Raw genomic sequence first — 27421 nt, forward strand, 5'->3', positions numbered from 1 at the left:
GGCTATATGGTATTTAGTTAAGTTGATATAGATACCATCATTTACTTAGCCACCACTTTGTTACTTCATATTTGAGAAGTTTTAAGAATTTTAAATAGGGACTTCCTTGGCCGTCCAGTGGTTAAGACTCCATGCTTCCACTGCTGGGGGCGCAGGTTTGATCTGTGGTTAGGGAAGTTCGGCATGCCTTGCAGTGTGGCCAAAAAAAAAAAGGATTTTAAATAAGACTATATTGAATGCATCCCCGTGTGTAGCTTTTTTCCTTTTTTTACAGCTTTATCAAGATCTAATTCCCATACCATACGACTCACCCTTTAAAGTGTACAGTCCAGTGGTTGTTGGTATATTCGCAGCATTGCGAAGCTGTCACCACAATCAGTTTTAGATCATTTCCATCCTCCCATGTCCATCAGCAGTCACCCCTCATTTCCCCCAACCCTAGGCAACCACCAATCTACTTTCCATCTCTATAGATTTGCCTATTCTGGACGTTTCATGTAAATGGACTTATCCAACCTGGGGTCTTTTTTCCCATTTGAAAAATTGTGAAAAAATATAAATTTTTAAGTGGCATTAAGTACATTCATATTGTGTGCAACCATCACCACCATCATCTCCAGAACATTTTCATTTTCCCAAACTGAAATGCTACCCCATTAAACCCTCACTCCCCACCCCTCCCCTAGGCCTCGGCCCCCACCCTTCTACTTCCTGTCTCTATGGATTTGTCCCCTCGAGATCTCTCCTGTAAGTGGTATCATGCAGTACGTGTCCTTCTGTGTCTGACTTCTTTCTTTTCTTCTTTAAATAAATTTATTTATTTTTGGCTGCGTTGGGTCTTTGTTGCTGCGCGCGGGCTTTCTCTAGTTGCAGTGCGCGGGCTTTCTCTAGTTGCAGTGAGTGGGGGCTGCTCTTCGTTGCGGTGCGCGGGCTTCTCATTGCGGTGGCCTCTCCTGTTGCGGAGCATGGGCTCTAGGCACGCGGGCTTCAGTAGTTGTGGCACGCGGGCTCAGTAGTTGCGGCTCACGGACTCTAGAGCGCAGGCTCAGTAGTTGTGGCGCACGGGCTTAGTTGCTCCGCGGCATGTGGGATCTTCCCGGCGCAGGGCTGGAGCCCGTGTCCCCTGCGCTGGTGGCGGGTTCCTGACCCCTGCGCCCCCAGGGAGCCCCGTCTGGCTTCTTTCAGTTGGCACAGTGCCTCAGGGTCCATCCATGTTGGAACACACATCTGCATTTCTTTCCTTTTTACTGCCAAGTGTTATTCCATTGTATGGATCTTCATCTGTTCTTCAGTTGATGGACATGGGTTATTTCAGCGTTTTGGCTGTTATGAATAGTGCTGCCATGACGTTCAGGTGCAGGTGTTCATGTGGAAAGATGTCTTCATGTCTCTTGGGTGACCCAGGGGTGCAATTGCTGGGCTGGGTAGCTTTTTTATTTGAAATATCCCTTTAAGCTAAGAGTCCTAAAAAGATTGTTAGGTCAAAGGACAAGAATCTTTTACAGCATGCCCCTGGATGTCTGTTGTTTTTCCAGAAGGTTCTTAAAGGTGTGTGGCCGCCAGGGAGGTGATGCCCTGGTCTCCCGATAGCCGTCCCAGCAGTGCGCATCGTTCTTTTAAAAGTGTGTGTTGATTCAGGAGTAGGAATTTCGCTTCGTTGCTCCGACGCGGTATTTGTTCTTATCAGCTGCTCTTCCTCCTCGGGCTAGACCTCCAGGTGGGAAACATCTGCTAACATGTGAGCCCCATTCGAGGGGTTGTTTTCGCCTGGTCCCCACAGAAGCTGTGAGCGGGTGGCCAGGAGCCTGTTCCTCTGGACCTGGTTCCGGGGGCCAGCTCTTTGCAGGAATGGGGCCACACACTCAGGCTTCACCGAGCACAGCCAGGGTGAGCCCTGGGGAACTTGGGGGAGGCTTCCTCCAGGCTGGGAGTTTTGTAATTGGTCTTTGAGGCTGGAAGGAGACCTTCCTTTTTGGTGTCGTTCATGGTGACGGCTGTGGTCCCTGGCTAGTCTCGTTGGCTGATGGGTGCCTGGCCGGCGGGGTGCAGCCTGTCCTGGTCGTGGTCCTGTCCGTCCACACACTAGGAGCACCCTAAAAGCCGTGGAGGCGGCTCCTCTGCCTTCCTGAGCTCCCGTCCACAGAAGGCTTGAGGTAGGTCCTGTCTGTTGCACACTCACTAACTCACTTAGTACTCACCCCCTGTGAGGGGAAGGGACTGTTGTGTGCCCGTTTTTATGGATGACTAAGCTGCAGCTGAGAGAGCTGGAGGAATGTGGCCACGGTCAGATGGTTTGGGCTTGAACTGGGAAGCCTTCCGTGGCTCGGCCCCTTGCCCTCGCCTCTGCCCTGGGGGTGCGCATGGGCGAGGCCAGCAGCCCCAGAGCCGCAGGTCAGCTCGATTTCCTGCAGCTCTGACCTGAGCACCAGCCCCCCACTGGACCTTTCTCTTCCCGTCAACCGGCCCAGCGGCCTGGCTGTCGGATAACAGCCGGAGACTCCGGCGGCCCCGCGCTCGCGGCCTGGCCCGGCTCCTGCAGAGCCCTGCGCCCCCAGCTGCCCACCCGGCCCTAAGTCGGCGCCCCCAGCCCCCGTCCCGCACCCGCCTGTACCTACTCTGGAAATGCTCCATCGGGTGCCCCGTGTCTCTGCCTCTAGAGGACACACCCACGTGCACCTAAGCTGGGGACCCCCAAGGGGGGGGTCCCAGTTAAAAAGAACTTGGGTCAGCAGCCTGGGGCCTGTGAGGCTGACAGGCGTCTCCTCTCTGCTGCGGGCTGGCCTGAAGGGCCTCTTTGTTGCGGGAGGGGAGCGTGTGGTGTCCTAATTAGGCCGTCGTGGAGTTGGGGCTCGGACAGAGCTGCCCCTTGGAACCGAGCTCTCCAGGTGGGAGAGTAAGTTAGTGATTTTGTGAATTTGTCAGTCTTTAAAGAGAATAGGAGATTAAAAAGAGAAGACTAAATGCAGTGTGGTATTCTGGATTGGATCCTGGACAAAAAGGGTATTTTAGTGGAAAAACGGAGAAATCCGAATAAAGCCTGGAGTTTAGTTAGTAGTTCTCTGCCGATGTTAATTTTTCAGTTTTGACACGTGAGCAGCGGTTCTGTAAGATGTTAACATTAGCAGAAACTGGGAGAAGGGCACATAGGGACCCTTACACAATCTCTGCGACTTCTCAGGAAATCTGAAATTATTCCAATATTAAAAGTTTATTAACGAAAAAAGAAAGAACAAGGAGAGAGTTGACCTGGCAGCCGATTGCACTTGATCCCTCACCCCTGCTGCCTGTTCACTTCTCGGCCCAGGCCTTCTCAGCTCCACCTGGGAAATCAGGAGGGCAGGCTGTGGCCGGGGACTGGGGCCCTGGCTGCTCTCGAGGCCCCAGCCTTGTCTGTGGGTGTCGGGGTCCCAGGCTGCGTGCGCCAGGGTGACCTTGGTCGCTGCTCCCTGCAGGCGGTGCGCTGTCGCCATCGGGCTGATCACCCCTTGGCCTCACTGTCTTCCCCTCTGAGACGGGCTGCCCTCCATGGGGGCGGGTCTGGGGTACATAAGACGAGTCTGTGAAGAGCCCGGCCCAACAGAAGGTGTGCTCGCTGGACACCGGATTCCCTCCCCTTGCGCTCCTGCTGTGCGAGAGGAGTGCGCACCGGCGCCTTGACGACGCGAGGTCAGAGGTGGCAGCTCTGAGGGTGAGACGTGGCCGGCGGGGCACGGGCAGCCTGCCCAGGGCCCATGTCCAGAGTCGGGAGATGTGACGTGTGTCGTGAGTGACTCGTAGGCAATCTTACCGGCTGGGCTCTGAGACCTGGGAGCTTCAGCGTTTGGATCCCTGAGGAAACGGTGCCTCTGCCTCGCAGGTGGGCCGGGCCGTTGGGCGCTTCCTTCCGGAAGGGGAGCCCCTGTGGCGCAGAAACCCAGAAATCAGGAAGCTGGGTATCTGCAGGCTCCTGGGCATCAAGCGGCCGGGGTGGCTGGTGGGCGGCTGTTTACCTGTAGGTGGCAGTGGTGACATGGGAATGCGAGGGAAGGGTGTGGGGGGCCATGGCACGGGGGCGGGGCGGGGGGAGGCCACTGAGTCATGGGCTCTGCAGTGCTTCCTGTTTCGTGCTTAGTTCATTTCACAGCTGCCACGTGAGAAAACCCGCTGTGATTATCGCATCTTAGAGATGACGGAAAGCCTTAAAGAGGTTGCGTTCCGGGGGTCACACAGTAATTGGCTGAAGTTTGAAGCCACCAAAGCGTGGGTTCCAACTCCCTGCTCAGACTCCACAGTCACGCCTGTTTCTCCTGCTTCTGAGCCCAGAGGGAGACCCTGGGGACAGCTGGCGCCCAGCGCTGATCTCCCCAGGCCACCCAGGGCCCAGCGCCCAGGGCCGCAGAGGGTGTGCGGTCATCACTGCTTGGCATCACAGGCCAGGCCAGGCCCTGCCGCGGATGCGGAGACGTGCTGCCTTCGTGCAGCTGCAGGTTTAGACGGGAAGCCAGGTACCCCCACGGTTTGTTACGGCCGTCACATTGGGAGAACCTCCCAGAACAGAGTTGGAACGGCCTTGAGAACTTGGCCCTTGCATGGACTGTACCGTCAGGTGCTGGCGCCTGTCAGAAGCATCCCTAGGGATGGTATCTAAGGAGGCTCGGGGGAGGACGTGGCGGCAACACTAGACATGGGCAGGCTGGCGGGGGCGAAGGCTTTCCAGGCCGGAGAAGTCCAAGTAACCTCCTGGGGGCGGAACGCAGATACAAGGCCCCTTGGCTGGCAGAGTCCTCTGGACCCGGATGTGGCTCCCGCTTTCACACTCGGGCAGGTAACCTACCTTTTCCTGAAATGAGGGCTCAGCTCCGATGGGTCTCCTCTTCCCTTCATTTGCTCTCACAGTGATGATCGGGTTTGGTGAAGTTCTATGTAAGCCCAGGAATGCTAACTTTCACCACTTCTATTCAACATGGTACTGGGAGTCCTTGCTGGAGCAATTACAGCAGAAAAGAAATAAAGGACATCCAAATGGGAAAGAAAGAAGTAAAATTATCTCTGTTCACAGATGACATAACCTTGTATGTAGAAAACCTAAAGATTTCATGAAAAAAAAAAGTGTTAGAATTAATAGATTCAGCAAAGCTTCAGGATAAAAAAATCAACACTCAAGAATCAGCTGTATTTCTATACACTAACACTGAACAATCTGAAAAGGAAATTGAGAAAACAATTTCATTTATAATAGCATGAAAAAGAATAGAATCCCTAGGAATTAACCAAGGAGGTAAGAGACTTATACACTGAAAACTACAAAACATTGCTGAAAGGAAGGAAAGAAGATAAATACATGGAAAGACAACCCATATTCATGGGTTGAAGACTTAGTACTTTTAAGATGACAATACTACCCGAAGTGATCTGCAGATTCAATGAAACCCGCATCGAAAGCCCACCAGCATTTTTTGCAGAAATAAAAAACTCCATCCGAAAATTCAGATGGAACCTCGGGGACTCCAAGTAGCCAAAACAACCTTGAAAAAGAAGCACAAAGTTAGAGGACTCAGCTTTCCTGATTCAGAATTTACAGCAATGAGAACAGCGTGGCGCTGGCATAAGGACAGATGTACACCAATGGGATAGAATAGAGAGCCTGGAAGTAAATCTTCCCATATATGCTCGACTGATTTTTGACATGGGTGCCAAGACCGTTTAGTGGGAAAAAGACAGTCTTTCCAACAGATGGTGCTGGGAAAACTGGATATCCCCATGTAAAAGAATGAAGTGGGACCCATACCTTATACCATATAGAAAACTTAACTCAAAATAGGGCAAAGACCTAAACATAAGAGCTAAAACTCTAAACGTTTTAGGAGAAAACAGGGGGATAGCTTCATGACACTGGATTTAGCAATGATTTCTTGGATATGACACCAAAAGAAAAAAATAGATAAACCAGACTTAATCAAAATTGGAAACTTTTGTGCATGAAAGGACGTTATCAAAAGAGGAAAACACAGCCCACAAAATGGGAGAAAATATTTGCAAAGCATGTATCTGATAAAGGATTAATTTCTAGAATATATAAATAACTTCTAGGGACTTCCCTGGTGGCGCAGTGGTTAAGAATCTGCCTGCCAGTGCCGGGGACGCGGACAGGTTCGAGCCCTGGTCCGGGAAGGTCCCACATGCCACGGAGCAACTAAGCCCGTGTGCCACAACTACTGAGCCTGTGCTCTAGAGCCTGTGTGCCACAACTACTGAGCGTGTGTGCCACAACTACTGGAGCCCGCGTGCCTAGAGCCCGTGCTCCTCAACAAAGAGCAGGCCCCGCTCACCACAACTAGAGAAAGCCCGCACACAGCAACGAAGACCCAACACAGCCAAAAATGAATAAATAAATAAAAATTAAATAACTTCTACAACTCAACAACAAAAAAAACCAAACTACCCAATTTAAAAATGGACTTGAATAGACATTTACCCAAAGAAGATATACAGTTGGCCAATAAGCATGTGAAAAGGTGCTCAACATCACTAAGTCATTAGGAAATGCAAATCAAGACTGTGATGAGATACAAAATAACAAGGAGACGAGGGTGTGGAGAAATTGGAACCCTTGTGCACTGCTGCTGGGAGCATAAAATGGTGCAGCCGCTGGGGGAAACAGTCTGGCAGTTCCTCAAAAAGTTAAACATAGAATCACCGTATGACCACCAATCCCACTTCTAGGTATACACCCAAAAGAACGGAAGGCAGGGACTCAAACCGGTATTTGCACACCAATGTTCATAGCCGCATCATTCACTGTAGCCAAAAGGTGGAAACAGCCCATACAGATGAATAAACAAAGTGTGGTCTCTACGCGCAATGGAGTATTATTCAGCCTTAGAAAAGAAGAAAATCCTGACACTTGCTCCAACATGGATGAATCTTGAGAAAATTATGCTCCGTGAAGTAAGCCAGTCACAAAAAGGACAAATATTGTATGAATCCATTTATGTGAGGTACTTAGAGGGGTCACTTCCTAAAGACAGAAAGCAGAAGGGTGGGTGCCAGCAGCTGGGGGAGGGGGATGGGAGTGAGGGTTTCATGGAGACAGAGTTTCAGCTTGGGAAGATGAATAATTTCTGGAGGCGATGGCGATGGCGGTTGCACACAACATGCATGCACGGAATGCCACTGAGCTGTGCGTTTAGAAATGGCTAAGGTGGTAAATTTTATGTTGTGTATATTTTACCACACACACAAAAAAAATCATGGGGGACTTCCCTGGTGGCCCAGTAGTTAAGACACTGAGCTCCCAATGCAGGGGGCCCGGGTTCAATCCCTGGTCGGGGAACTAGATTCCACATGCCGCAACTAAGAGTCCGCGTGCCGCAACTAAAGATCCCACGTACCGCAACTAAGACCCGGCACAGCCAAATAAATAAATATTATTTTAAAAATCACCAAAAAAAGAAGAAAAGAAATCATAGGCCAATGTACTGTCAGAGTGGGGTAGGGGACTGGGGGGATCAGAGATCACTGAGACCTGTTGCCTCATTTGGCGGGAAACAACACCTAGAGAAGGAACCAGAGAAGAAAAGGGAAGCAGAGTCCAGGAGCTCAGGCAGAGCCAGGACTGGAGCCAGGGTCCTCGAGCTGCAGGGCAGGGACTCGGTCTGTCTTGCCTCCTGCTGTTTCCCCATGCCCAGCCCTCAGTGGCTGTTAGCTGGAGGACTGTGTCCCGTTCCTTCCCCGGGGCGGGACCCCCAGCCCCCTGGCGCTGTTGGAACACGTCTGTCTGTCCCTGCCTCGTGCCCACAGGTTCTGGTGGGAAGGCACAGGGCGGGACCCAGGCAGGGGTGTCTCACCTGCAGCCAAGGTTGGAAGCAAGTTCTCCATCACCACCCACCCCGCTGCCCTCTCCAGCTGCGGGGTGGGGGAGAGGGGCTTACCCAGTCCCTGAGGACTTCACACCAGCTCTGGCTGGTTCTTCCTGGCTTGTCTTGTCCTATGTGCCCTGCTTACAGGGGCTTGCCGTGGTCTGTCACAGTTGGTGGGCAGGGGCGGGGTTGCCACTCACTTCCCCATGGCCCCGTGGCACTAGGGCCCAGGGATCGGGGCCCCAGTGCTGTGGTTGGACTGGGTCACGACTGGCCGTCTCCCTCTCCCTGCCCGCAGGTCAAGGACGGTGCAGGGCACTTCTCAGGCTGCTAATCTCAAGTACATGGCATGGGGACCACGGGGTTTTATTTTGCCTTAAAGTTCCAGAGGAAGCTGCCTCTGTAGTCTGCGGGCTGTTCAGATGTACTTTATCTGCCTTTTAAGAGGGGTGAAGGAGGAGTGGGGCCTGCTGGCGTAGAAAAGGACATCCCATAAAGTAGGGGCGAGGCTCTCCAGTGGAAGAGGGCCAGCTGCAATTAGCATTCACAGAGCAGGTTAGGAATCTGGAGCAAGCGGCCACCATGGCTCTGAGTACAGTGTTGGGGTTGATTTTTCTTTCCCCCTGGCTGGTCTGTGCCCACCTGCCCCACTAGCATGTAGCAATGCGGAATCCAGATGGCTGCTTCCGTCATTGGTGCGTATCATCAGATGAGCTCCTTGCCCATCCGGACCCCCTTTCCTCCGTTCTCCACACCGGGCACGAAGCAACCCGGAACGCTGTTTCTTTGCGCCGGCACCTCTGGGCTCCTTCTCACACTCTCGATTGTTGGGGAGGTAGAAAATTTGGCTGTTTTTTCCTCCATTCTCACCAGAAGGATGTTGCTGAATGCAAAAATGCTAATCCAGCCTCTTCCGCCTTCTGGGGCTGGCTGTTTCTGAAGTTGCTCCATTTCACAGCAGAGTGTGGACGTCCGCAGCCAAGAAACCAAGCCACTGGGTCTCGAGGCTCCTCCCAGCAGGACCGCCTGGGATTTCCCACTGCGTGGGAGGGGTGAGGGGTGGGCTGCTGGAGAAAAGCCCTGCTGGGAGAGGGCACTGTCATGGCTGGCAGGGTCGAGCGGCCCCCCACCAGGTATCAAACCCGTGCCCCCTGCAGTGGAAGCGCGGAGCCTTAACCACTGGACCGCTAGGGAAGTCCCAGGGTCGACCTTCAAGGCGCCCTGGCCCCCAGCCCGCACCAGGCAGGAGGCAGCCTTTTCTGAATGGAGAAAATGCCATGGCAACAGCATCAGGATGACATACTCTTTTACGCTGAAGGTTTAATGGGAGCTGTGTCTGCCCCTTCACAGCCCTGCCCTTCACAGCCCTGTCCAGCCCTGCCCTGCCCAGGCCTGCTCAGCCCCTGGTCATTAGCATATCACCGGGGACCTCTAAAAGGTCAGCCCTTTGCAGCTCGGGTCACTGGTGCTTTGATCTTTCTCCATCCCAAGGGCTAGCTGGCGGGAATGACTTGGCCCTTGTCCCCTGGAGCATTGTGTTTCTGCTGTTGCACCAGGATTTATCTTCTGTTTTGACAATTTACGTGATAAAAGAAATGAGCCTGAACTTTGCGTCCTCTGGCCTGGGGACAGGACGGAGGGAGGGAGCCCGTGGGAGTGGCCACAGTTGCAGGGCAATCAGATCCAACTCAGTTCTGTTGCTGGGGGAATTCTTTTATGAGGAGAGGAAAACGAGAACTGATTTGAGCTCCTTTGTCAGCCGTACCTCCTTCATCTGTCTCAGCCGAGCCAAATACCCACAGCTGCATTTCTGTGGCATATCCAGCAAAATGAAAAGAAAGCAGCATTCTTTGGGGGTTGGTTCTTTATAATCAAAAGGAGTATCTATCTTTTAGCTTGAAAACTCAGAACGCCGGTAATTGGATGGAAAGCGCTGACCCCGAGGATGGGTTCTCATGCCTTTGACCCCCTTCCCGGTGCCGGGGGAGGGGGAGGTTCATGGACTCTGCTGCTACCCCTAACTTGGATGTGAGGTTCATTGATTGAACGTTTCCTCTGTTAAGCCTCCAAGACAGTGTCCCCGTGGCCCTGCCACGGTGCCACTGCCGCTCTCTCTTCCCGAGTCTGTGCCGTGGCCCGTGCTGTGACTGGCCAGACCACCGCCGGAGGGCGGCCCTTTGGCCAGCTGGCCTGTCCCTTCGCTGGCTCCGTAGGGTCGCAGGCAGGACGGCTTTATTAGGAGGCCACTGGGTTTGTGGCCGCAGACACCCCTGCTGTGTGGCCCCTGGGGGGAGTCCCCTCCTCTGGGCGTGGACACCTTGAAGGGGAGGGCCCTTCAGAGAGCCGAGTGGCTGGGCGAGCGGGGGTGGGGTGGGGTGTGGGGGCAAGGGTCGTCCCGACGCTGCCTCGTTCTGCCCTCACCTCGAGCAGCCTCTGCCCTCGGTCTTCCCTTCTCTAGACTGGACGGTGCTTTGGCCATTCCTCCCGCGTGCCTGCCCCTGCTCTCCCCCGATCAAATGCTCCTGCCAAGTGGCACTGTGGGCTCTGGTGGTTGAGACCCCCGCCCCCCGCCCAGCCCACCGCACGCATGGGCTCATCAGGGGTGACTCTCACCGCTTGGGGGCAGGTTTGCTCATTCGCGGGTAGGGAGTCTAGGTGCCCAGGGTGACGAATAAAGGGGGTGAAAATTTTGGGGATATAGCCTTTTCGGTAAAAATTAAAGCAGTGAGGCTTTTTCCATGCAGACTGAAGGCTGTTGCACAGATGTTTGGAGCAGTAGCAGTAGCTGTTTGGAGTGTGTGCTCACCGCTTGTAAGGACAGCCTTCGTTTGGGCGTGTGAGCTCCAGGGTGTTGTGTACAAAGCAAGCGTCCCTTCTCCGCAGCTGCCTCCGGTAAAACAAGGCCACTTCCAACACATACGGAGGTCGCGGGGTTTTTATGGAGCGTCAGTGGAAGTGCGGGTTGTTTGAAGCTTTTGTTGAAAGGGGGATGATGGTCTCCCTCTTGAGTATTGTGCAGTTAGGATGGGGCAGGCTTGGAATTCAGCTAAGATCCCAACGTTGGGTCCAAACTCGCCTGTGCTAACTGCTGAGGCCATATCAGCAAATGCCTAGGCGTTAGAGACAGACAGACCTGAGACCGGATGTCAGTGCCACCAACTCAGCTATGTGATCCCGGCCAAGGACCCAACCTCTGAGCCTCACTTCCTTCTTTCTAAATGTGGGAGAGAATCATGCCTACCTTAGGGGGATTTTTTTTTTTTTTTAATTTTTAATTGTGTCAAAATACACATAACAAAATTGGCCATCTTCACCATTTTTAAGTGTTAAATACATTCACATTGTCGTGCAACCGCTCTATAGACCTTTCTCGTCTTGCAAAACTGAAGCTCTGTCCGCATTCAGCAGCAACTCACCACCTCCTTCCCCCAGCCTCTGGCACCCGCCATTCTACTTTCTCTCTATGAATTTGACTACTTTAGGATGCTCAAATAAGTGGAATCACACAGTATTTATCTTTTTGTATCTGGCTTGTTTCACTCAGCATAATATCCTTGAGGTTCTATTCATGTTGGAGCAGGTGTCAGAATTTCCTTCCCTTTTAAGGCTGAATAATATTCCATTGTGTAAACCTACCACATTTTGTTTATCCATCATCTGTGTCTAGACACCTGGGTTGCTTCCTGGCTATTGTGAATAAAGCTGCTGTGAACATGAATGTGAAAATACCTCTTTGAGATCCTACTTTCAACTCTTTTGAAACTCTTTTTGGGTGTGTACCCAAAAGTGGAATTTCTGGATCATATGGTAGTTCTCTTTTTGATAATTTGAGGACCTGCCATATTTTTTTTTCTTTTTTTTTTGCAGTACGCGGGCCTCTCACTGTTGTAGCCTCTCCCGCTGCAGAGCACAGGCTCCGGACGCGCAGGCTCAGTGGCCATGGCTCACGGGCCCAGCTGCTCCGCGGCATGTGGGATCTTCCCAGACCGGGGCATGAACCCGTGTCCCCTGCATTGGCAGGCGGACTCTCAACCACTGCGCCACCAGGGAAGCCCCCTGCCATATTTTTTATAAGGGCTATATCATTTTCCATTCCCACCAACAGTGCACAAGCAGTTTCTCCACATCCTCTCCAGCACTTGTTATTTTCTGTTTTTTTTAATATATATTTTATTTATGGCTGTTTTATGTAACTGGATCTTCATTGTGGCAAAGGGGTCTTTTAGTTGCGGCATGCGGGCTTCTTAGTTGTGTCACGCATGTGGGATCTAGTTCCCCCACCAGGGATCGAACCTGGGCCCCCTGCATTGGGAACACAGAGTCTTAGCCACTGGACCACCAGGGGAGTCCCTACTTTCTGTTTTTTTTGATAGCAGCCGTCCTAGTGGGTGTGAGGTGGTATCTCGTTGTTTTGATTTGCATTTCCCTAATGACTAGTGATTTTTAACACTTTTTTTTTCATGGACTTATTGGCCATTCGTATATCTTTTTTGGAGAAATGTCTGTTCAGGTCTTCTTTATTTATTCTAAAGGATACTAACTCCTTCTCAGATTTGCAAATATTTTCTAACATTCCGTAGGTTGCTCCGTTTTTACTCTGTTGGTTGTGTCTTTTAATGCACAGAAAGTTTTAAATTTCTGTGCAGTCCGGTTTATCTATTTTTTCTTCCGTTGCCTGTGCTTTTGTTGTCACATCCATGAGTAGAATCATTGCCACACCCGATGTCATGAAGCCTTTCCCCTGCGTTCTCTTCTGAGAGTTCTAGTTCTAGCTCATGGGAGTTTGGTGAATGAAGGGCAGGCTTAGGAGTCAGCCCCCGGCCCCCCTCCCAGGTATTCTCGTGGGAGCAGCACCCAGAGGTGCTGTCGGCTCAGCCCATCTGCCTGGTGGGAGAGTGGGGTGGGTCCGGGTCCCTCCTCTTCCCCGCCGGGGTCCTTATTCCAGGAGAAGTGTAAGCCAGTTTTCTTTCTGAATTTGCAGAAAAGGCTACAGACGGCTCCCTGCAGAGCGAGGACTGGACGCTGAACATGGAGATCTGCGACATCATCAATGAGACGGAGGAAGGGTGCGTGTCCCCCACCCAGGGCAGGCGGGCGGCGGGCCGCTCGAGTCGGTCTGTGTGCAGCCCGCTGCCCTGACGTCTGACAAGTGGTTTTCCTCACCGTCCTCCCCCCGCCCGCAGTCAGAGCAGTGACCGCCTCTTAATCACAAGGGGAATGACGTTGCTTGGCTTCGGGGTCCCCTGCAGCACGATCCCCACCTCCTCCCGCCTTCTGCAGCCCTGGGGACTGGCTGGAGTCCCAGGAGGGAGAGGCCCCCGGGGTCTGTGGGGTAGTGGAAGGCGGGGCGCGGGGAAGACTTGTGAGGCCCAGGCCCCCCACCCCTGCGCTGCCGGGTCTGTTCTTGCTGCTGTATTTACGTCCTCTTCTGCATCACAGGTACATTCCATGTGTACTGCTTCCAAATTAGTCGGTATGTGGCCCTCTGTCCACACTGTAAAAATGGAATTTACGGTAGCCACGCCCTCTTAAACCCTCTCCAGACCTGGGCAGCCCTGGCCTTGGCGCTGTCCTTACTGGCCTTGCCACGTGGAGGCTGGAGACCAGCCTCTGACGGTTGGCCCTGCCTTCATTCAACAAACATGTCCTGAGTGACCACCTCATGCCGGGTCCCAGAGTGAGTACTGAGGGCACAGCAGGGACGGGACAGACAGAGTCCCTCCCCTGCGCCACGAGCAGGACAGTTACCACGCACCCAGGTCAGCTGGTGACATGGCTGGGGAGGAAGAGCTGGGGGTGAGTGCTTGTGAACAAGTCACCCAGGAGGGCCTGGCCCAGGTGGCTCGAGGGGCGGAGGTGTGAGCACCAGGCCAGGGAAGGGCTTCCCAGCGCACAGTCCCAGGACAGAGGGGCTCTGTTGCGTCTGAGGGACAGCACTGGGGCCGGGGGGCCGGGATCCAGGCAGGGACCCTGTCTTCCACTTGGTCTGAGGTTCATCTTATTTATTTATTTTTTAAGATTTATTTATGATTTATTTAATTTATTTTTGGCTGCATCAAGTCTCAATTGAGGCATGCGGGATCTTTCCTTGTGGCGCGCGGGCTTCTCTCTAGTTGTGGCGCGTGGGTTTTCTCTCCTGTAGTTGTGGTGTGGGCTCTGTAGTTTGTGGCATGTGGGCTTAGTTGCTCCGCGGCATGTGGGATCTTAGCTCCCTGACCAGGGATCGAACCCACGTCCCCTGCATTGTAAGGTGGATTCTTTACCCCTGGACCACTGGGGAAGTCCCCATTTTATTTTTTTTTATAGTTTTTTTTGTGTTTAAATTTATCTGGCTCCACCAGGTCTTAATTGCAGCACTTGGGATCTTTAGCTGCAGCATGTGGACTCTTAGTTGCGGCATGCAGGATCTAGTTCCCTGACGAGGGATTGAACCCGGGTCCCCTGCATTGGGAGCATGGAGTCTTAGCCACCGGACCACCAGGGAAGTCCCTGAGGTTCATTTTAGGGACCACGCTGGCTGCCATGCCCAGGACGGCTGGGCTGGGGCTGTCACAATCACCCTGGTGTGAAGCGATGGCAGCTTTGACTGGGGTGGCAGTAGAGGGGGTGAAAAGCCATGAGAGTCTGAGCATTCCTGAAGGCGGAGCCGGTGGAATTTGTGCCGTGGGCCTGAGAAGAGAGACAGGATAGATAATCCGAGGTTCGGGGCAGCTGCATCCCGAGGCCCAGCAGGCCGGGTTGGAGGTTCAGCTAAGGTTCAAGCCCTTCCCAGGCGGCACTGGCGGGAGGGGTGGAGGGCTCGGCCGCCCTAGGGGCAGCAGGTTGGGAGCCCTCTGGGAGGGGAGCTGCAGGCGACCAGCTCGGTCCTGGCAGGAGACAAGATGTGTTGAGGAGAAGGCATTTTAACCCCGCAGCCCCTGGCCTCCTTCCTGCCCACCCCGCCCCCGGCCTGTCCACGTTTATTGAGCCCACGGGTGGGGCGTGGCCTCTGGAGGCCGAGGCGGGTGCTGGACGGGTGGCCGAGGCCGTGGGTGCAGAGGGGAGGAAGTGGGAAGTGCGGGGGGGTGGGATGGGCATCTGGACCAGAGGCCGGAAGGGGGCTCAGGCCGCGGGCACTCTAGCTCCCTTTGCCCATGTCGCCCGCCCCTCCGTCTGCCACACCGAGCTCCTCCCTCACCCACGGGCCTTCCTGACGTCTCTCTGGCCCCGCTGGTCTTTTGGTTCCGTGAACCTCCCACTCTCATGCCCAGCTTGCGGGTCCCCAGGAAGCGTGGAACATGCACACGTGTCGGAACGGAGCGTCCTCGTCCCATGGGGGCTGGAGCACAGCCCCTCCCCCTGCCTTGTCGAGGGAGGGTCCTGGCCCCTGCTGTCGGCCTCTTCCTGAATGAGGGGAAGCCTGCCCTCTCCCTGTCCCAACGCCCCGCGGATAAGCCCCCATTGTGTGATCCCCTCACAGCCCGTATTGTACTTGGGCTCGCCACAGCTCAAACTCGTGTGTTCTGATGTGTGTGGGAGGGAGTGTCTGTCTCGCCCCCAAAGCCCTGGGCCCCGAGCTCCCTAAGGCAGGCATCTGTCTTCCTTACGGCCACATCTCCACCACCTGGACACATTCGTGAGGTAAGAGAGTAAGTGGATAAAGTCCCTGGGGACTCAGGGCCTGAGGACGAAGGGGGTCGTGACCCAGGGCGACATGAGCTCCACGAGGGAGACCAGTGCCAGGCGCCTGGGGAGGGGCATCCAGGTGGGGTCCAGCAGCCGCCCAGGGGTCAGCGGGCAAGGTGGGTGGATGGCAGGGCAGGAGAGAGGGACCAGGGGCCTGGGTGACCCTGGGTGGGTTCCCCTCCCGTCTCGGTCCGCTCGGGTATAAAGTGGGCCCCAGCAGTGGCCGCTCGTGGCTTCACTGCCCCGCCCTGTGCCCGGCCCATGCGAAGCCCCGGCCCACACCAGCTCAGGCAGCACCCTCCAGCCCGACAGGGCAGGGCCAGACCATTTTAATGATGAGGGGCTCAGGCTCTAGCATGGGAGCTCTGTCTGTGCTCCCTTTATTTATTCGGAGCTCACCTCTGGGAGACGGTCCTGCTGGGCACCGATTTGGTGAGCTGTCCTGCAGGCCCCTCCCTGGGCTTGCCCTAACACCCAGGCTGAGGTCACCTCCAGCCTGGGGCCTTGTGTGGCTGTCCCTCGTGTCCTGGACCCTTGGTCACTAGGCAGGAGTGCCCTGGCTAGATGACCTCCCCGGGATGTTTTAGACCCTGTTTACCGGGCCTCACCCAGACCTGCCAGGTTAGATGCAGCAGGCGTGTGGATTTAATAAATGCCCTTCAGGCAATTCTGACATGCGGCTCTGGTGAGCATCCCCTGACCTGGTCGTTTCCATGACCATCTTGGACCGTCCCCAGCTCATGGACTCTTTGTGCCCCAGCCTCTAAACTGGGGTAGCCCCGGATAAATGCAATGGAGCAAGGGAACAGCTGGGAGGGGGCGGCCAGGAGGAGAGGAGGTGTCCAGGGTGGGCGGGGCGGGGCATCGCCCCCCCGCGGGGTAAGTGGGAAGCAGCTCAGAGGTGGCAGTTCTGGAGCCGAAGGACAAGGTGGGCTCAGGATGACCAGAGAGAAGGTCTCTTCTGGGTCTGGGGTCCAGCTCCCGCAGCCCCGACCTCTCCCCCTGCTTGGGGCCCTTTCCTGCTCTGCTGGGCTCCAGCACCCCACTCCCCTCTCCCAGTTTCCTGCTCTGCGTCTGATGGGCTGCTGTGTGGTTCCTCTGACAGGACTTTGATTCTGTCTCCGAGGCTGCTTCCCCGGGGAGAGGGAGAAGTACTTGCTTTGGTGTCCCCAGTGCCTCTCAAGCAGCACTTCCCCGATGGATTTTTGGTGGATTTTCACTTTCTCTCTAACCCGGGAGCCGCTGCCTCTCTGATTTCCCGCCACCGCGTGCCCCCCAACCCAGGAGCTCCATGAGTCACAAGTGAGCAGAGCCCTGGGAGGCTCTTCCCATGTAGTGCCCCGTGGAAGTTCAAGAGGAGGGATGAGAGCGTGCCCGGCGGGGCCTTTGAGACAGGAAATCAGTCCCCGCTCCTGGCCGGCGGCTGCTGACCTTCATCAGCCCCAGGCCACCAAGTCCTCAAAGCCGAGAGCCTGTCGAGCCCCATGTTTGCAGAAATCAGCACCCCTGTTTGGGAACTGCAGCCACACTGCAAACACACCTGGCAGGGACCCCTCCCCAGGGAGCCGAGAAGTTCCGCGGGGAAGCCATGCTTCAGGTGACTCGGGTCTGTTTATTCCTTCTAGAAGCCTCGCCTTGCTTCTGTGTGTTTCTGTTGAAATTGGGCTGATTGGCAGAGCTGCTCCCCTCTCCTTCCCCAGCTCCCTCACACACTTCTTGAGAGTATTTTTTTTTTTTGTCTTTGTTTCTGGGCACAGGCTTTCTCTAGTCACGGCGGGAGGGGGCTACTCTCCTTTGCGGTGCACGGGCTTCTCATTGTGGTGGCTTCTCTTGTTGTGAAGCACAGGCTCTAGGCGCGCAGGCTCAGTAGTTGTGGCTCGCCGACTCTAGAGTGCAGGCTCAGTAGCTGTGGTGCATGGGCTTAGCTGCTCTGCAGCATGTGGGATCTTCCCAGACCAGGGCTCGAACCCGTGTCCCCTGCATTGGCAGGCGGATTCTTAACCACTGCACCACCAGGGAAGTCCTGGTAAATAGATTGTATTTCCAAACTGTCGGAATAGGAGGCCCCGATTTCTGAACCTTCACTTTAGGAAAGACCCAGATTATGCTGGCCTGCTGATGGGTGGGCGGCAGGAGCCCACTTGTGATAGCAGAGGGCGGGGTTCCCCAGAGCGGGCCATGGGCACCGGGGGACCCTTAGACACGGGCACTGCGCCAGGTAGATGCCCTCAGGGGCTGGCTGGAGACCCGCCTCCCAGCGTGGCTGTGGTTTCAGCAGGAGTGTGTACTGAGAGCAGACAGTTGGCATATGACAGAGCTGTTGTCAGCTGGAGGACCCTGCAGCTCTGCCTACAGGGCCCCCGGGAAGCCGGGTCAGATCTGGTACCAAAACACACAACTCCCAGGGTTTTGAGCAGACTTCAGTTTCCTCAGGGAAAAAGGAGTTCCACAGAGCCTGGAACCTGGACATCCAGCTCTGCACAGGGACCTGGCCGTTCTCGCCTGTGTTTCTCTGGCGGGGTCCCTTCAGTGAACCCACCAGTGGCAGGCTGGTTATTGTTCTGGGTAAATCATACTTGCACGTGATGTGGAATTCAAGAGGGCTGCAGCCTGCGACCTGGGGAACAGCCCCTCCTCCTCGGCCCTGGCGCCCTCCCCAGGGGCGGCTCCCTCCAGGGTCCCCTCCTGGCAAAGGTGTGTGCGCTGGGCGTTCCTTGTCCTTTTGTAGCTCACATGGCTGCGTCCCCTCTGCCCTGCTCTGCAGATGACGCTAGTCTGTATTTTTGGTGCGTTAAGAGTGTTTATTCTTCTGTGCAGCTGCATAGTACTCCGTTGTATGGATAAGCACAATTTAATTCAACCTGATTCACATTGATAGATATTTCGTTTGTTTCCAGTCTTTCACATTTACAAACGGGCGGTAGCAAGTAACCTCGTGTACATGCTAGTTGGCACGAGTGGCCCTGACTCTGTAGGCTGGGGCTCTGGTGGGATTGGCAGGATCTGCATATGTCTATTCTCCAGGCCAAAGGATGCCATTCGAGCCCTGAAGAAGCGGCTCAACGGGAACCGGAACTACCGAGAGGTGATGCTGGCGCTGACGGTGAGTGCCCCCCTGCCCTCCCCCAGGGCGGGAGAACGTCCGGGAGCCGCAGCTGGGGGACAGCCTGGAGTGAGCGCTGCTAGGGGTAGCTGTGCCTCCTGCTGCCGCCCCAGTGTGTCCACCCTTTGAGACGGGTGAGCCAGCAGGTACGCGGCACGGGCAGTGTTGTCCGGTGCAGAAGCCCAGAGCAGAGAAGCCACAGGCCTGGGTGTGGGTCCCCGGGGGCCAGCAGCCTGCTGTGAGGCACTGAGGCCAGCTGCTTCTCTAGGGGTCAGCTTCCTCCTTGTAAAAGTGCCAACTTCCACCGAGCACCTGCCCGAGACTAGGCTAGCTCTTCAGATGTTAACTCAAATGCTTCCAGAAACCTTCCTAAATAGGTTTCATCGTCCGCTTTTACGGATGCAGAAACTGAGGCTCGGAGAGGCCCAGAAGTTTGCCCAGACTTCACAGCTAGTGAGGTGCCAACTGGATCATGGGATAAAAACTGAACATCGCCGCAGAGGTTCTAGGGAAAGTCAGCAAGTGACTCCTTTCAGGAAGGAACAGACCAGGTTTTTGCCCGTCTTTCAGATGTCAGAAAATTAAAAGGGACAACTTCAGGTATTATTTCTGTCTTGAAAGCTAACATTTTTTCAAATGTGGCAAAAACCAGGCCACAACATGTTCCTCTAATAGAAACTGTAACAGGTCAGCATGTGGACCTCCCTGTAGGGTTGAGTAGTGGGTTGTTTATCCAAAACAGCCATAACATGTTCCTTTTAAAGCAGAGAAACTGTTTGGATTTCTTGCCCAAGTGAAAACCCAAGACTTATTAGAGTTCTCTGCCAGGGAATTGGCGTTTGAATAATGAGAAAAAGACCAGTTGAGAAACAGGGAGTTGAAAGCTTTTGTTTTTTCCTCAGAATTTCAACTGCAGCTTTCACTAAACCCACAGTGATGCCCAAAATGAACTGTTTTCAGAAACAGAAATCACCAGGGACAGGCAAAACTCACGAACTCTTAGCACGCAGGCCATTTTCCTGGCATCTAAACACCTCCCATTCCATGCCCAGCATCGTGGTAGCTGCCTGGGATGGAGATCTCTCCACCGTGGGCCCTGCCATTCCTTCCTTCCTGTAGTAGAGCATGAGGGCCACCATTTAGTGTTTCCTTAAGTCTTACATTTAAGTCTTTAGACCGTTTCAAATTAATTTTTGTGACTGGTGTAAGTTAGAGGTCCAGTTTCATTCTTCTGCATGTGAATATCTAATTTTCCCAACATCATTTATTGAAGAGACTGTCCTTTCCCCGTTGAGTATTCTTGGCTCCCTTGTGAAATGTTAGTTGACAGTATATGTGAGGGTTTATTTCTGGGCTCTCAGGTCTGTTCCATTGGTCTGTGTGTCTATTTTTATGCTAATACCACACTGTTTTGCTTACTATAGCTTTATAATATAGTTTGAAATCAGGAAGTGTGATGTCTCCCACTGTGGTCTTCTTTCTCAGGATTGTTTTGGCTGTTCAGGGTCGTTTATGGTTCCATATGAGTTTTAGGATTGTTTTTTTGTTTCTGTGAAATCTGTAGATGGCTTTGGGTACTGTGGACATTTTAACAGTATTAATTCTTCTGATCCGAGAACATGGGATACCTTTCCATTTACTTGTGTCTTTACTTTCTCTTACCAATGTCTTGTAATTTTCAGGGCACAGATCCTTCACCTCCTTGGTTAGATTTATTCCTAAGTATTTATTTATTTTGATGTGGTCAGGCCTTTGCTGCAAATCCCGTAATGCCTTTGGGAGATTTGTGAAAGGTGCAGACCCATCTTTCGTCCGCTGGAGGCCCAGCCTGGCACACACTGCCTGGGCTCACGTCTGCTCTCGTGGCTTCTCTGTCTTGTCCTTGAACTAACCCTGTTCGTCCATCACAGTCCTCCTGCTTCCTGAGGGCCTTTTAACTTCATATCTGCCCCCACCAAGGTTGTCAGGATGTACCCCAAATAGGAGTTGGTCAGAGGTCTGGGGCTTCCTGCTCAGTCATCAGTGCTGCTCTGACTGCTTGGAGGCGCTGTTTGCCTACTCCGCGGGCCTTAGCTGCATTCAGGAAAGTTCCCACCGTGTTTCAGGACCAACAACCCACAGCGACAGATTTGCCTTTTTGGTAGAGCAGCCTGCAGTGGGCTTGCCAGCCGGGAGCACTTCCACAGCTCCTGCTCTGCCGGGCGGCCCCACCGCCTCTGTCCAGGGCATTTTAAGGACCGAATGAGGGAACGAGAGTGTGGCAGTGGTTGCCTGTCGTCTGAGGCACTCACTGATCTTGGAGGAGGGTGGCCCTGTGCCTCAGGGCGGGCGGAGGCTCAGAGGAGGCTGCAGGGGATCCTGTCCTGCTTCTGGCCTGACCAGCAATTTGTACCTACACCACTTTCTTCACCTTCTAAGCCTTTTAACTCTGGGAAAAAAAGGGGATAACAGCCTCCACTTAAAAAGGGTGAATGAGTTGTGAGGATGGAGTGAAATGACATACAACATGAAAGGGTCTCCCCTGGGTCAGCCATGCAGTCACATTCCTAACATCAGTGTTAGGAACTTTCTCCATGACCAAGCTTTGTCCAGGGAAAGCCCCGTTGTCCGACCCTAGCCCCGGGGAGTGGCTGCCTGGGGTCACCAGTGGTCAGTTAGTTTAGGCGAATGAGGACAAGCAAGGCGGCCAGCAGTGTCCCCTGATGCTGGTGACGTCCTTCCGTGGAGGCAGTCCCCACCAGCCAGCTGTGGCCTGGGTGCCGGCGTGGGAGGGGCCGGCTCATCGTCCGGGTCAGGGGGTTTCCAGAGAGCGAAGGGGTCCGGAGAGCTGCCTGCGAGGCTGGAGGGACCCTCCAGTGGGTGCTGTGAGCTCAAGGCCCCTCGCTCGTGCGGTGGGGGCCCAGGACAGTAACCCTGTGACACGTCCTCCTGCACTGGCCCGCCAGGCAGGTCTGCGCTTCAGACACGCTCACCCTAACTGCAGTCCTGCAGCAGGGCACTCGCGCCCACTTTGCAGGCAGGGAAGCCGAGCTCAGACAGACTGGCCCTGAAAGTGGACCTGAGATTCAAGCCCGCGCTGGCCATTGCTCAGAGCCCACAAGCGCTGTGCTCTTCTAGTGGCCGAGGCCTGTGTAACTTACTTTTCCGGACGAGGAAGGAGGGGCAGAGTTGATTCGAATGTGGCCAAGGCCACAAACCGCATATGGGGGTGAGAGACCCGGGTCACGGCCGGTCTCAGTTGTGGAAGCAGGGTTGTGCGGCCGTGTGGGGCATTCGCCTCTTCACGACCAGGTCCAGTAACTCACCAGCAGCGCAGGCTGCTCCAGTGGGCTCCGCCCGGGAGGGCCCGCATCCACCGGCTGTTGCCACCAGCCCAGAGGCTCGTTTCCAGGGATGCTTGGTCGTTTTGACCCCGCTGAGACCCCAGTACCCTTCTCGTGCGGATCCGGTGCCGCCCGACTGCTGTGCAGGCCCAGAGACCCCAGCCAGCAAGGGGCCACCTGTGTCCTGCAGAAGGGTTTGCCTCTGGAGGAGCCCATCGGCAGGATGGTCGGCAGTGGGGAGAGGGGGCCACGTCTCCTTGGCCCCTGGGGGTGACCTCTGTTTCCATCCCGCCCGCATCAGGTGCTGGAGACGTGCGTGAAGAACTGTGGCCACCGCTTCCACGTCCTCGTGGCCAACCGGGATTTCATCGACGGCGTCCTGGTCAAAATCATCTCTCCCAAGAGCAACCCCCCAACCATCGTGCAGGACAAGGTGCTGGCTCTCATCCAGGTGGGTCGGCGGGGAGAGAGGAAGGCGGGGCCTCCCGGCAGCAAGTCCTCACGCTTCCCCATCATTTGGAGGAAAGGATGGGTGCTTCTGGGTTTAAATATTGGTTGAGAAACACTTGTTTTTTACCCTCATCCCGCTGAGGTGACACCCTCAGCGGTGGCTCTCCTGGCCGTTGCTGGCTGTGTCCGGGTGCCTGGCCCTCGGCTGCCTGTGGGGGACAGGCCTGGAGCCTAACGGAGCCACGTGCCGGGTCCACGTGCCACAGGGCGGGGCCAGCTCTGGGGTCGTGGGGGTGGTGTTCAGGATTCACTGAGGACGTGACAATTCTGTTGAACCCTGAGGGGTGACAAGCTGGGTGGAGAGGTCAGAGTGCAAGGGGTATGGCAGGTAGAGAGCAGTGTGTGCAAAGGCCTGGAGCATCGAGAGCACAGGTGACACTTTGGGACGTGTTCGTTATTCATTGTCCGGTAACAAGTTAGCCCAGACTTAGCAGCTTAGAGCAACAGACGTTTATTGCCTCCTGATTTCTGTGGGCCAGGGCTTCGGGAACAGCTTAGCTGGGCGGTTCTCGGGAGGGTGCCGTCCGGGTGTCGGCCAGGGCCACCTCCTCCGAAGGCTCGGCTGGGGCTGGAGGAGCTGCCTCCAGGCTGCTCCCACGCGGCGCCCCCGCCAGCGGCCCCCCCCACCCCGCCTGCAGCAGGTGTCCTAGTGTCCCACGTCCTCGCCATCGTCTTCCTCATAGCCCGTCTGACGGGTGCACAGAGGTTTTGCATCCCGTTGGCCTTTTTAAACCCGTCTTGGAAAGAAGGTGATGTTATTTCCATGTTGAATATGCTTTTAAAATGAGAAGTTAAGGTCTGATGGTCCCCTGGGAGGGCGAGGGCTGCAGCTTTTCTGAAGTCTCCAGCACCTGTGTCCCCACAGGCACGGGAGACTTCAGAAAGTCTCTCTTTGCACGGCCCCCTCGCTCCCCACCCACCGTCCCTCTGACACCTTCCTAGAACGCCGATCCCAGGCATCGTGGTCCCAGGGTGGCCCACAGAGCTGGCGTTTCCAGTGCACGTTTGCCACCGTCTGGTCCGCTGTGAAGTCAGGATGCCCGTCCCTCCCCGCTCCCCTCCACCCCTAATCCCTCCATTCAGCCAGGCAGCCGTGTCCTCTGGCTGCCCTCCTGCCACCCCACCTCCCTGGGCCGCACGGAAAGACACCCCCTCGGGCTCGTGTGCTCAAGGGACCCTGCCCTTCAGGAGGACAGCGTGCCAGATGCAGCAGGCCCTTCTGGAAGGGACAGGGCTCCCGGTGGCCCGGGAGGAGGGGCCTGTCCAGAGGGCGGGCCTCCCGTGACGTCCCCTTTGTGGGACATCCCCCCGCTCTACGCCACCCTCAGCCTCTTCCTGGGGTTGTTCCAGAACAGAAAGGACATGGTTCTGGTGAAGGAACCTCTTCCCTGCCTCCCGCACTCCCCCCAGAGTAGTGTCTAAAAATTCTCTTTCTTTCCACTGAAGAGGGGAGCTGATGGCGGGGGGTGGGAGGGGCAGGGGGAGCCGGGGGGGGCTGTGTTCTCAGGAGGTGTCAGGGAGCCGGTGGCCGGGCTTGCAGTAGATTCTGTGGATGGGCAGCTCCCGAAACCCTGTCCCTGTGAGTGAGAACCCCAGGAGCACGAGCAGGACGGCACAGCAGCTTCCTTTTGTCCAGGGAACGGAACCCATTGTTTAAATCAGCAATTGTTTATTGATCTGAAATTGGATGATTTAAAACTTTGTCGAGTGCTTCCCTGGTGGCGCAGCAGTTGAGAGTCCGCCTGCCGATGCAGGGCACGTGGGTTCGTGCCCCGGTCTGGGAGGATCCCACATGCCGCGGAGCGGCTGGGCCCATGAGCCATGGCCGCTGGGCCTGCGCATCCGGAGCCTGTGTGTCCAGAGCCTGTGCTCCGCAGCGGGAGAGACCACAGCAGTGAGAGGCTTGAGGGGTCTGGAGCAAATGGCTCATGTTTGCATAAGGTTTTAGTCCTTTCTTTGGTGTGCGACCCAGGGGAAAGGAGATCGGAACTCCCTCTGGGCCTTCCAACCCCTGACACGTGGGCACGGGTGGGCGGGGCAGGGCGTAGGGCAGTGAGCGGGCGCTGTGATGCTGACCCACAGCTCCCAGGACAGGCCTTCTGCTCTGACAGCAACTGCCCTGCCGCTCCCTGGCTTCTTGTGGGGAAGCAGACCTCCCGAGGCCACGGCCCCTGAGGCAGGGTCGTGATTCTCAGCGGGGCCAGCTGTCTAGAGGGGCTCCTGCGCTGTCACCGTCACCTCAGTCCGCTGGCCGCCTGCGTGGCCATGCTCCCCTGTCCCTGCAGCAGGAATCTTCGCATCGGTGAGGCCGTGTTCGCTCTGACTTGACAAATGCTGTCTGACTGCCTTCTCTGTGCCCCCGGGAGACTCGGCAGCTGGGGGGCACAGGTGTGGGCACCGGCCTGGAAGGTGCCCAAGGCACACGGCATCTCCCGCCCTGTGCTTCCCCCCAAGGTGCTGGCGTCAGGGGTGTGGTCAGTAGAGAGCACTGCCGTGGACACAGACTCTGCTAGCAGCCCCGCACCCAGACTGCACAGGGGTCCCGCGCAGGACGGGGGCGATTAGCCGGGACTGCTTGGCTGCTTAGATAGCGGATGCCAACCCCAGCTGCCTGGGCAAAGAGCAGAGCTGGTCATGGCAAGGCTACCCAGAGCCCCGGGGTGACGGCCAGGGAGGGGACATGCTGGTCATGGCAAGGCAGGCCGCCCAGAGCCCCGGGGTGACGGCCAGGGAGGGGACAGACCTTCTCCTGAGTGTCCGCGCCGAGCAGTGCTGGTCATGACAAGGCAGGCTACTCAGAACCCCGGGGTGACAGCCAGGGAGGGGACAGACCTCCTGAGTGTCCGCGCCGAGCAGTGCTGGTCATGACAAGGCAGGCTACCCAGAGCCCCGGGGTGACGGCCAGGGAGGGGACAGACCTTCTGAGTGTCCGCGCCGTCCCAGCAGGCAGGCTCTCCCTGCTCCCTGGTCCGGGCTGGCATGTGGGTGCGACCCAGGGCCCACATCTACCCATAGAGCAGCCCAGCCCTCCGAGGGCCCAGGGCCAGGCTCCTGAAGCAGGAGGCCGTAGCTGCTCAGCTGGGCACGTGTACCCCCTGCGGGGCCGTCCATGGGGCCTGCTGATCGCTGCTGGACAGGTGCCCCAAGAAGTGTCCGCCGACTGGAGAGAACAGTCGTGGTCTTCTTATGTCTGTCTGCTGGGGGTGGAAGGCAGCATAAGTTAAAAGGGCTCCCCTGGAGCTGTTGTCTTTCTGCAACAACGAAGGCCGGAGGCGGCTCCAGGAGGAGCTGACTGCCGCCTGCTTCTCCCCGCCTCCCCGTGGGCAGTGAAACGCGCCCCCCACCAGCGTCCAGGAGGAAGTGTGACCACGAGGGGCTGTCCTGACGTGGGCGTTAAGTCCCTGCGTGTGCAGGTTGGATGAGCAGGCCCCGGGAGGCCAGGCTCACGGCAGGGTTTGTGGTCAGTGAGATGCAGCAGCCAAACTGAACGAGGCTTTTTGGAAACTGCCCTCTTGGTCAGAGATGGGGGGAAGCAGCTGGGCCCTGTGGCAGTGACAGAGCTGCAGGCAGGACGGCGTTCCTCGTCCTCTGGGCCCCTCTTGGGGTCTGCCCTTTGGAGGAACTTCCTTTTTTGATACCTTCTATAACTTCCAAAGAACAGAATTTAAAGATAAATTTTGACAGTTCCTTGAATCAGAGACGAGCGGCAGCCTTTTGAAATATGTGTTCCTTCCTCCCCGTGTTGTGTCTTACATAACGGAAGCTAGTGGCCGAGCTTCCCAGCGGACTGTCGCACACGGGCGCCTGGTGCCAGCGCTGTGAGTAGCGCGGGTGCACCTGCCCCGGCCGCAGTCACCTCGGCCGTCGGATGGGCGGCCAGGCAGTGTGGACTCCGGCTCCCTGACCTACTAGGGTCAGCCTGGACTTTCATGCGCGGAGCGTGGAGGCCACGCCGCTGTGCCCGCGCATCCTGCGGGCGCGGCCTCTCCAGCCGCACGTTGCCAGGCACATCTCCTGGGCTCAGCCCCATGCTTCGGTGTGGTCGCTCCGTCTCCGCTCTAGGCTGTGCCCCACGCTGGACTGAGTTCTGTGCTTTGCTTTCATTCGTGCTCAGCCTGGTGGCACTGGCAGAAGGAGCAGGGTGGCTGGGCCGCAGCCCTGAGCGCCCCGTCGCCCCTAACAGGCCCCCTCCTCCCCTCCAGGCGTGGGCCGACGCCTTCCGGAGCAGCCCTGACCTCACGGGCGTCGTGCACGCTTACGAAGAGCTGAAGAGGAAGGGCATGGAGTTCCCCATGGCCGACCTGGACGCGCTGTCCCCCATACACACACCCCAGCGGGTGAGCCTCGGCCGCGTCCCCAAGGGCCTGTTGCAGGGACAGCCTCTGAATTATGCAGCTTGTCACCAGCCTCCTTAGGGCTCCAGGGCGTTTCTTGTTGATAACGAGTGGGTGCGGGAGAGAGACGGCTGGTGGCTGGTGGCTCAGGGACCCCCCCACCCGCCCCAGGTGCGGGAGAGAGACGGCTGGTGGCTGGTGGCTCAGGGACCCCCCACCCGCCCCGGTTTTCACCCCAACTGTGGGAGAAGGTGACAAAGGAGCCGTGTGGACGCTGTCATGGAGATGGCCGCTCAGGTGGAGCCATCCTGGGAGGGGCGCGGCACCTGCTCTCCCGAGCCCAGGCGTCTGGTGTGGGGACCGCGTCTCCCAGGGCGGCCGGAGGAGCCCCACCTCCACATCGGCAACGCCGAGGGGCTGGCGAGGTCCCTGTTCATGGGTTTTTGAACTGGACAAGTCACATGGATCTAAAATTTACTTTGGGCTATGAGTGGTCACCCTTGACTCCCGCCAGCCTTGGGATGCAAAGCCCCGGGAGGGCCCGCTGAGGGCAGCTCCCACATGCTAGCAGCTTCAGGAGGGAAGGTGCCCAGGCAACGCCATCCTTCCTTTTCGGGGGCAGCCAGGCCCTCTTCTGCCCCGGGAGAG

At 56.2% G+C, this 27421-nt stretch overlaps 1 protein-coding gene across 6 annotated transcripts in view; it reads left to right on the forward strand.

Annotated features, from left to right (window-relative positions):
- TOM1L2 (target of myb1 like 2 membrane trafficking protein) overlaps window positions 1-27421 on the forward strand; it is an 82514-nt gene that overhangs the window by 30276 nt on the left and 24817 nt on the right. For 5 of the 6 annotated variants that reach the window (XM_060291138.1, XM_060291139.1, XM_030861185.2 and 2 more), the window contains exons 2-5: window positions 12820-12904; window positions 18528-18606; window positions 22231-22380; window positions 26642-26776. In XM_060291138.1, the coding sequence (XP_060147121.1) occupies window positions 12820-12904; window positions 18528-18606; window positions 22231-22380; window positions 26642-26776 (449 nt within the window). The remainder of the gene's footprint in view (window positions 1-12819; window positions 12905-18527; window positions 18607-22230; window positions 22381-26641; window positions 26777-27421) is intronic. The other variant, XM_060291140.1, reaches the window with a different exon arrangement.

The sequence above is a fragment of the Globicephala melas genome, chromosome 20 (assembly GCF_963455315.2).
Source record: "Globicephala melas chromosome 20, mGloMel1.2, whole genome shotgun sequence".
In the NCBI taxonomy this organism is placed as follows: Eukaryota; Metazoa; Chordata; class Mammalia; order Artiodactyla; family Delphinidae; genus Globicephala; species Globicephala melas.